The sequence below is a fragment of the Micrasema longulum genome, unplaced genomic scaffold, assembly GCF_059751315.1.
Source record: "Micrasema longulum isolate JH-2025_06_02 unplaced genomic scaffold, ASM5975131v1 h1tg002326l, whole genome shotgun sequence".
NCBI lineage: Eukaryota > Metazoa > Arthropoda > Insecta > Trichoptera > Brachycentridae > Micrasema > Micrasema longulum.
The window spans coordinates 164,341-174,292 of record NW_028279476.1 but is presented as its reverse complement, the minus strand read 5'-3'; the positions used below and the strand labels follow the sequence as shown (position 1 = coordinate 174,292).

Here is a 9,952-nt window from a genome sequence, read left to right as displayed (position 1 = left end):
TGACATTCAAGCCAAAAGCTAATGTACCGTAAGTGTTTATATTACAAAAAAATGATTGGTACTTACCGTGTATATTTATTTATCTTGGTAATTCCTCATACTACAAAAATAGTACTTGGAATATCTGTGAATAAGTATTATATTAACATACGGCAAAAAAATAAATTCTTTGTTACAACGTCAAAACTCCAGAATATTTTAGGTTATATTTTATTTTGACTTTTCTTTGCAGTTTTTTATATTACTGCAGTCATTTTTCATTTTCATCTTTCACAGGCTGAGCTAGCTTTAAAATGTTCAAACTATGTTATGAATTATAAAGAAGAATAATTAATCGTAATGTTAAAAATACGACCGATTAGAAGTGTTTTTGATAAATGGCCCGGAAAAAAAACTTTCGGAAATTATAGGTTTTTGCCTATGTTCGTTTTATTTGGCGCAGCATTGGAATTCACTATGATAAAGTGGCATCCGGGTGGAACAAACTTTTACGTAACCTTTAAAAAACGTCAAGCAAAAGATATTGTAAATAAATTCGCTGTGACTCCGCAATAACGCCGACTTGTAATAGAGCAAAGTATTAAAATAAAGTAAAAATGCCTCTTGGAATGTCAATGTGGGCCTACATCAGGCTCTGCGCAGCTTCTTTATTCAGTATGGCGATCGGATCCCAGGTTGTGCATGAATATTACAAGCCCTTGAGGGATCTCAATGTTTATATTGAACATGAAATTACCAATCTGCCTCCGGACTTACAGCAAAAGGTGAGATTACAAATGGCCGCAGAGACTAAGAAGTAAAAGTGAAAACAAAAAAACATTTCAATCAATCAATTCAATCTTTTTAGATTTAAATTGCTTTCTTTGGTAGCCGTTGGGAACACGCGTAATGAAATGTAGTGGGAAAATGGCATATTTAACATACATTATATTATATATGTATGTACACACACAACCTGTGTATGTACACAACGTGTTATTAAATATTTGTTGATTTATATTATTTGTCTTATTATTTATTAGGTACTGTTGGCACATTTGGATAAATAAAGGATGAAAAAGTGCACAACATTAATTGATTATAACACGAAAAAGTCCAGAGGTTTGCCACCGAGGTACTTAGGTTAGGGAACTCAATTTTGTGTAACGTCATCGCCACTCTTAAGTATTCGTTGTAGATACTACATACTGTATAAAAGTCTTTTTTTAACATAACCCCAATAAAGGTGTCAGGTTTTTACTTCACAAAAATCAACAGATATTAATGAGGGGTTAGAAAAATACTGGTGTATCTCCAGGCAAATGGATTTTGAGAAAAATAAGATTATATAAGTACCATTTATTTAATTTTAGAAACAGTTTTATTTCAAAGATATAAATATTTTACATAATAATTAAGAGAAAATAAATGTTTTTATTACTAAAATACTTTAGTATGCGAGTAAATAAAGATACTCTGCTATTATTCTAAAAAAAGGTTAAAATTTATCTGTTTTCAAGAACTCGACTAAGCATTGTTCTGTGATTTTATATGAAACTAATACATAAATGTTATCTCATCAGATTTTCTATCCTGAATTTCTGATATAAATTAACGTATTGCCAGTTCAGTGGAGAGATTTTAATAAAAATTAGGTGGAGTACACCCAGCGACCCAGCATACATCTAGATCAGTCGGTCGTCTCCCTCGACCTCTTGCTTAAATTAACCGAATAAAACTCTTATCTCTATATTGAAACTTTCCTTGAATTGAAATATCATAGGAGACGACTTTTCATAGCGAAGCCTTCCTATTTTGAGCCAATTAAAATCATACCCTCAAACTGTTTTTTTTCTATTTGGTACAGAATCCTTCAGGTTTTTTATAGATAGAAATGCATTTCTGTTTGCTACTACTACTTAAAACTTGGGCAAGTAGGTAGAGATTGGAGAAACATCAATTTTATTTTGACATAAATGGCGACGACTGGTAGTGTAAAAACAGAAAAACCCTTGTAATAGAGAATCTGTTGATAATGGATGTAATTGGTTTTTTTTCTAATAAATCTATATGGTATAAACTTTTTTTTTTATTATTTGGGTATAAACCATCATTATGCTGACCCACTCATATATAGGACATTCAAAGATAGGCAAAATGTTGTTTTAAGCGATCACTTAATGCAATGTGTAAACCAGCCAATGAGAGGTCATAATTCCGCTAAATGTGTAGATTTCCACCTTCTCTTTTCAAAGAGGCTTCTCTCTACCTTAGCATTATTTGTCAGTAACTTTTATTTCCATCATTAATAATAATAATAATAATAATCAAAGTTGATTAACAAAAATAACAATAACTTTATCTACTACATAAACACTTACGTAATAGATTTCTCTGGATCATGTCTAGTCTGCCTAACTAGGTACAACCTGTTTTAAGGCAGACATTTTTATGCAAAAATAAACAATAACATTACTAATGTGAATGTTACACAGTGTGTAAAGTGGCCACTTAAACCAGCCAATGACAGGTCATAAGCCCTGTAAATGCCTAGACTTCCATATTCCCTTCTCAAAATATTTTTTTCCCTCTGTTGAAATAAATTTAAATAACATTACTACCTACTTGTTAATAAACTAAACAATTACACAATATTAATTTATTAGGAATTTATTTTTAGTAAATTTTCCGATTTTTCTCGACCTAAATCCAGTAACCATTTTTTTACAAATTTGTTCAATTGAATCCGGGTCATGGTTTTGCAATCTTTGGGTAACATATTGAATATTTTTGGGCCCAGAAACCTGAAATTTCTTTGCTCGAATTCAGAGTTTGTGATAGACCCCATTATATCAAGATAAAAGGAGTTTTAGAAACATACTTTATAAACATGGTTTTTTGATATTGGAAATATTTTTTCTGGCGTGGGAAATAGAATAAAAAGACTGGACGGATATTTTTTAACTCGAAGGTCAATCTCAGGTAAACATCAAGTGGAGATAAGTCCGCTTTATTGCGTAGTGGTTGGTGCATTTGCCTACCGTTCTTGAGGTCCTGAGCTCGATCAGCTTCAGCAGGGTGGAAGTAAAATATTAGTTTTAAAGGCGGTTCTGCCCCGCAGTATTTCATGGTAAATTTAATGACAAATTATTTGTTTTTAATATTGTCGATTCCCCTTCGTGCTGCTGCGGATATCCTAATCAGTCTTCTGAACACATCCTGTGGTCGTGTCCCTTTCCCCCTCTCTATGATTACCGAATGGAGCTTCTCGCTACTATTCGCCACCAGATCTGTATATCCTGTTGTCTTCCATAAAGAATTTCAAGGCTTTTAAAAAGTTTTGTAATCATTTCGGCAAATTGATCATGTCAAATAAATTTAATCCTTTTCTCAATCCAATGAAGTGCATATTATGTATTTTTGGATTACCTTCTTTCAGCACGAAGATTTACAGATTTTAGATAGCTCTTTCGGGCAGCTTTTCTCATTCGGAAACGAGCAATTCACCCGTGTATGTGGGCACCGCCAAGGAGACTTATGTCCTCAGATGCGGTATGCGGTGGTTAAGTTGCAGTATTTTATTGTTCCTGGACTGGCACCTGAAGCGTAAAACTGATCACCTTACCTTCTATGTAACAAAAATGATCTAAATACGCTGTGATAGCAGTGCCCTATACGACACTGGGTATATATGATGATGATTTATTTTCAACACGAGTAGGGAGTAGGTACCGTCTGCAATATATCTAGAATATTTTAATATATCTGCATAATATTATGTATTACCATTTATATAATACACTTGTATCAATTGGTAACAGAAAATATAAATATTTTGTAATTGTAGACATTTTCTAGATTTTTAGGAAAAATTACCTTTTACTGTAAAATGTAATATTTATGCTGTTTTTACACGATTTTGCTAAAGTTACTTAAATGATTAGTTTTTAAATTGAGTTAAAAAAATACAATTGAGTTATATGAGTTGTTTTTGGTTTCTCCTGAAAAATATCCACATATATCTCGAGTGAGGCTGCTTACCATTCCTTGTTTTATTTCTGTTAGTATATTCAATGTACATACATACTTTTTTTTTTTTTTTTTTTATTATATAAATAAAACACGAGTGATACTTTAATCCACAAATTTGGAATATCCAGTGACCGGTTTCATCGCTTTCGCGACATCTTCGAGACTGGTATATTTATTAAAAAGTTAAATGTATTTATACAGAACAGAGGTAAGGATACATAATTCAAAGTTATATGTAAGTAAATTAAATAAAGTTATTTTTATCTTAAGGATCATTATCGACAAATTTTCTATGGGTTAACAAATGAATGGATATTCCAAATTTGTGGATTAAAGTATCACTCGTGTTTTATTTATATAATAAATTACAATGAACTTCCATCAAGAATTTTCACTTACAAACTTAAATGTTGTACATACATACTGTGTTATATGTCTTGACCTGTACTTCTCTCAACTAACTTAATTAACCTACTATTTGGTCGGTTGGAGATATCATACCTCTTTTACTCTTTAGAGTAAGGGTATAAATAAATAGAAATATGGGTAAGTTTTCAAATAATAAAATAAACAAAGTTTTCAATGTATATATTTATCTGCGATGGTAATTTTATACAAAAGTTTTGTCGATAGGAACAATGTATAAAACACGATAAGTAGTAAAATTAAAATCACATTACACACATTTATTTAAAGTTCATTTATTTTGACATGTAATGTGTATAGCGATGGAGTTAAGTGCATTAAAATTGTATTAGATTAATTTGAATGTTTTAATTCTGAAGTATGTATGATTTTTAGTAGAATAAAAGTCATTATATATTATTAATACAAAGCGTTTTTCCATATTAATCAAATCTTCTCTTATGCTCAATGGGAAGTGGGGAAGTGGAACGTTATCGTAAACTTTTATCATGCCTGAAACAAAAACCAAATATTAAAAAGAGCCAAGTTTGCCAATAATTGTGTTAGTTAGCTCTGTAGAGGTAAGGTGACTTATAGAATACAATGGAACTAATTTTACAAGTTACAAGTGATGAGGAACAACTTTACCAAGATTACTTTTACTTCTTCTTTCTCTTAATATTTAATAAAGCTATCGAACATTACATATTCATAGGCATCGGTGGGAAATATGTAGATTGATTAGTCGGTTAGAGTTACTGAAATGTGTTAACATAATAATGTATGGAAACTGAAAATGTGATGCCGAACTGTTAATTTCTGAATCAAATAAATTGAGTAGATCGTATTTTTATAGGTAAATTATAATAATTATAATATCAGTGAAGAAAAGTCACAACACTTGACACATGTATATTGGTACATACTCCGTTCTGGTGTGCTTGGCAGTCTTGTGCGGTCGAAGAATGGCTCTGGGTTGACGCTCTCGAGCGGGGCTGCTTACTCCTCCTGTCGGTGTTTCGGGAGAGATGATTAGCTTGCAAAACAGTAATGTCCCGAAGGTGATTCCTCAGACTACGAAATATTTATGTGAATAAATGATTGGAACCTACCGAGAACCCCGCTGGATGCGGCATGTTTTTTCTTAGTTTGCTCATATTTGATTTCGGGAGCTCTGAACCTGCTGCTGTCTTGAGATCTATCTCTGCGATGTGAGGATAAGTCTCGTTCTCTATGTTTGTCTCTTGATTTTTCTTGCTCCCGATGGTGAGAACTCTTCTCTGTTATTCTAGACTTTTCATCGAAAATTTCCCCTTGCTGTTGATCTTTCAAACCGGCCTCTTGCGATCTGTCCCTTCTATTGGAGGATGACTCTCTGACCCTTGTTTTGCTATGTGCTCGATCTCTGCGGTCCGATGAATGGTCCCTCGTAATTTTATAGATCGCTTTTTCCAAATTGGGCGACGAGGTCTCTTCAACTTTTGCCTTATCATGTGATTCATCTCTGTGAGGTTCTTTAGATCGCACCTTATTCTGATGACTGCTTCTGTGATGGGATGAGGAATGTCTTATTTTTATCGGATCTAGGTTTTCATCTCCGTGATAGGAAGCTGTGTCTTTTGATCGGATGCGCTCCCTTTGATATCCACTCTCCCTGTCTAGTGAAGTATCCGCACTGCGAGATTTCTCTCTAACGAGACCGCGCATTCTATTGAGGGAGGATATTGTTCCTTCTTGTAATTTATCTCGCCGGCGACTTCTTTCTTTAGAACTTGATTTTGTTTTATTGCTACTTTTATCTTTGCTTTCATTGCTGACAGCTTTTATTGTAGAAACTGCAGTTCTGTGTCTTATTTCGGGTAATATTGTCGTATGTGACCTAGTGATAAAATAAAAGCATTTTAAGGAAGGAACAGTATGATTTGAACATATCGTGTAAGATAATATGTGTTTAAATAGATGTTAGTAGACTCAAACACCAATTTTTTCCTTGTTTAATGGGGGACATAAGATATTGTTTTAAAAAATGAAACAACTATTTGCATAGATTTTTAGGGATACCCAAATCAAGTTGCAGCGGGAGGGATATAATCTCCGACCTATGTTCAGGAGATAGCAATACTACCACGATACTATAATCTGATTCTTATTTTATATGTACTCTAAGAGAGTACTTTATCGACATTTAAAATAATTTAATAAATACCTGGTTGGATATTTGTTATCTTTGCTTTCTTCCAAAATAGTAGATGCAGATGACTGATGAATATTTAATGACGAATTGGAACTATTCCGCACATCACCATACTTAGATCTCCTGGAAGACTTCTTCTTTACAACCTCCATTATATTACCAGGCAAATCTTCCGAGGAACTACCGTGTATTTGCAACAAAGCATCTCTGCTGTTAGCTCGATGTAGTCGACGCGCTTTAACTGCCTCAACTGAAGATACCTTCCTACGCTGTGGCTTTTCGGGTGCTTCCAATATCTTGCTTTTTACTTTATGTGAAGAACTTTTGGGTTCCCGCACGATGCTCTCAATACTTGAATTTGAAGAGTTTTTGGTTCCTACTCTTTTAGTAGTTGATAAAGAAGTCTTGTACTTTTCCCTTCCTCCAAAGTCTGCCTGTACAGCTTTATTCTCCAATGCCTTTGTTTTGTGCGTAAATGTTTCTGATATTGTTTCTAAAGGTTTACTAAACCGCTTCTTGTTCTTGTGGTTTCTCGGATCACCGTCATCTCCAGAACTGGAGTGACTGGATTCCTCATCCGAGTATCCATTCAAGGCTTGAAGAATTTCATCAGCGGCTTTGGTAAGTTCCTCTATTATAGATTCTCCAGGATGTTTAGTTGGTGTTTTACTCACTATCACATTCTCATATATCGGAGATTCAGTTTGAGTTTCTAAAGGTTTTTGTTTTAAGTCGCCATCTCTCGGCCTTTGGTTAGTTTTAGAGTTTGTCGAATGACTTATTAGTGTATTAGATATTCTTGTTATTTTTTCTTTACTTTCAATCGAAACATTATTTTTGACTGTAGTCGTTTCTTGAGCTTGCAAATCTTTTATACCGAAATAGGATAATTCGTGTTGTTTCAATTTACGAGCTGAGCCCCGTGTGGGCATAAGGGATCGTGGTGTAGAAATAGAATCTGCAAATGATGGTGCATTTTTTTTGTCATCTGTCTTTTGCGAAGATTCAATAGTTTTGGTTATAGTGGCAAAATGATCATTTTGAAAATTGTTGAAACTAACAAAGTTATTATCAAATATTTGTTTCTTCTCTGAGACCATTAGATTTCTTTGAACATTTTGGTTTTGTAAGGTCATGGAAGATGGAGAAGTACTCTCGGGTAAGTAGGAATTGATATTTCTTTCATCATCAAATATTTCTTTGTATCCTGCAACAGTACAAATTTTGCTATAAAAGTATAATACGTAAATATAAATAATCTATTCATTCATCTTTTAAAATGTCTTTACACAGCTTAATGTAAAAGTTCATTAGAAAAATGTTTTGTGTATAGCGTTGCTTAATTTGTGTTCATTTATTTATTAAATTTGTTTAATAATAAATCAGTTTTCATAAATTAAAATTGAAAACAAATACTCCTGAAAATCTTCCAAAATTTTTCACACACATATTAAAATGAAAATGGGTTTGCAGTGCATTTGTGATTTATTGTTGAGAATAATTCATTTCCAACCACCTATAGAAAATTAATTTCTGAAATGATCGTGTTATCATGCTGGTGAATGAATATGGATTATTGAGAAACCTTTATTAATGTTTTATTATGAAAGTGAATGCAAGCTTTTAATGATTACAGGTACATAAAAATTAGCTAAACTTAAAATTGCTTACATTATTCCTGCAGAAAAAGAACGATAAGTCTAATTAGTGTTTACTTGCAGGTTTTACATTAAGAAATTTTCATTTATTTCGTATGCAGAATGGTTTTACCTTTGAGTTTGATATTTTCGGAGCAGTTAATAGGGTTATTAAGAAGTGGTTTAGCGTCGGCTGTTAGTCCGGAGCATTGGGGCAAGGCGGTGCGCTGGGCGCGACGGCGGCTCCACGATAGACTGCCCCCCGGGCCCGGAGGCGCAACCGGCGGCGCGGCGGCCCGGAGGCTGCCCCAGCAGAGCCCCGCGGAGCGTCCCATGAGGCTGCGCACCTCCTCGTCCGCGCTGTCCTCGCTGCACTCTCTGTGTTCGTATACCTTACGCAGCTCGCACAGTTTACTTTTGTAGGCCGTCTTAACGAAACATCTATCGCTTTCTCCTATTAGTACCATATTGTTATTCGGTTCAGACTTTGAAACTGTGTGTTTGACTAATGCGGTGGATTTCAGTTCTGAGGGGTTGTCGATCGATGTTTTATTACGCCGGGAGAACGATCGCTTTGTTGGCGAAACATCTATAGAAATTTTGGTTGTGATGTTTTCTCCTTTGCTTTCTGATGAAATTATACGGTTAATACACGAAATATTAGTTGTTCTTTGATTTGATCGAACTAAACAATCTGAAAATTTAATATATTTGTTATTTAAATTCCATGACATTTGCACTTTACAGAAGACACTAAAAATAAATTATTTACATCCTTAGGCACATAGGACAAAATACTCAGCATCTGGTTCTATGTCTACTGTACTACTCAGTGTTAAACTGAACAAAATAAGTCATTTTAGTGCGAGTTAAATCAAATGGTAACGTCTGCTCCCTGCTATAATGGCCAAAATACTGGTTCCGAAGTTACTCGAGGTTCGATTTGAACTTTAGTTGATGTGAAATGTTCGCCGCCATGGAAATTCAATGAGAACAAAACAATATGCATGCCTACCCGTTAAAATTGAAATTTAATAATGGTTTCCTGAACCTTGTAGATTTTTTTATGAGAGAAATTGAAGATTCTTTTCAAGACCAAAAACATAAAATATTTTTTGTAAACTGGTTTTGCTTATTAGAATTGCATAAATTAGTTCATGCATAGAAGCAGTTCTGTTTTATTTTTAGGTACATTAATTATGTGAGAATTAAATGAATTAGTTCATGCATAAGCAGAAATCATTTGGTTACGGTCCATGCAACAAGCGGTACTTAACAAAATTAGTATTATGTGTTACTTTTTAAAAATGGTGGATATGCAAAATACAATTATTTTTTTTTTTATGTCAGATTAAAATTTACCTACAATTTTTGTATTATTAGCAGGTACTAATTTAGTTTATTTAAATATAAATTCATATTTCCACATCACTTATGTCATTTTGTTCTGCATAATCTCTGATGTCATTGCTATTGATTAGTCATGAGGTAGTGGTGTAGATTGTATGTAATTAAGTACTCTACGTATTTTTAAGATGTATTTTTAATTTTGTATATGTAATTTGAATAAAAACTGTTTCAATTTTGGCAAACAATTTTTTCCTATCCGGAAAATACAGTTTAGTTAGAAAACCATTTATGTATTTTGTGTGTCAATTTTGAACGGTAAATTTATTTAGTACCTAATATCAACATAAAAGTCAAT

The 9,952-nt window shown here is 33.4% G+C and overlaps 3 protein-coding genes across 3 annotated transcripts in view; 2 read left to right on the top strand and 1 right to left on the bottom strand.

Moving 5' to 3' along the window:
• Positions 1-206: 206 nt before the first annotated feature.
• Positions 207-597, top strand: sloth1 (sloth 1). The gene has a single exon (XM_088240013.1). It carries the CDS (start codon positions 340-342, stop codon positions 553-555), a length of 216 nt encoding a protein of 71 aa, XP_088096139.1. The 5' UTR covers positions 207-339; the 3' UTR covers positions 556-597.
• Positions 597-999, top strand: sloth2 (ubiquinol-cytochrome c reductase complex assembly factor 6 sloth 2). The gene has a single exon (XM_088240014.1). The coding sequence runs from the start codon at positions 597-599 to the stop codon at positions 798-800; it is 204 nt and encodes a 67-aa protein (XP_088096140.1). The 3' UTR covers positions 801-999.
• Positions 1,000-4,584: 3,585 nt separating this feature from the next.
• The window catches only part of LOC148272469 (uncharacterized), a 67,582-nt gene continuing 62,214 nt past the window's right edge, over positions 4,585-9,952 (bottom strand). The window contains exons 5-9 of the mRNA XM_088240007.1: positions 8,381-8,941; positions 6,623-7,817; positions 5,529-6,295; positions 5,343-5,424; positions 4,585-4,929 (exon numbers count right to left, since the gene is read on the bottom strand). Of these exons, the coding sequence (XP_088096133.1) occupies positions 4,908-4,929; positions 5,343-5,424; positions 5,529-6,295; positions 6,623-7,817; positions 8,381-8,941 (2,627 nt within the window). The 3' untranslated portion in view covers positions 4,585-4,907. The remainder of the gene's footprint in view (positions 4,930-5,342; positions 5,425-5,528; positions 6,296-6,622; positions 7,818-8,380; positions 8,942-9,952) is intronic.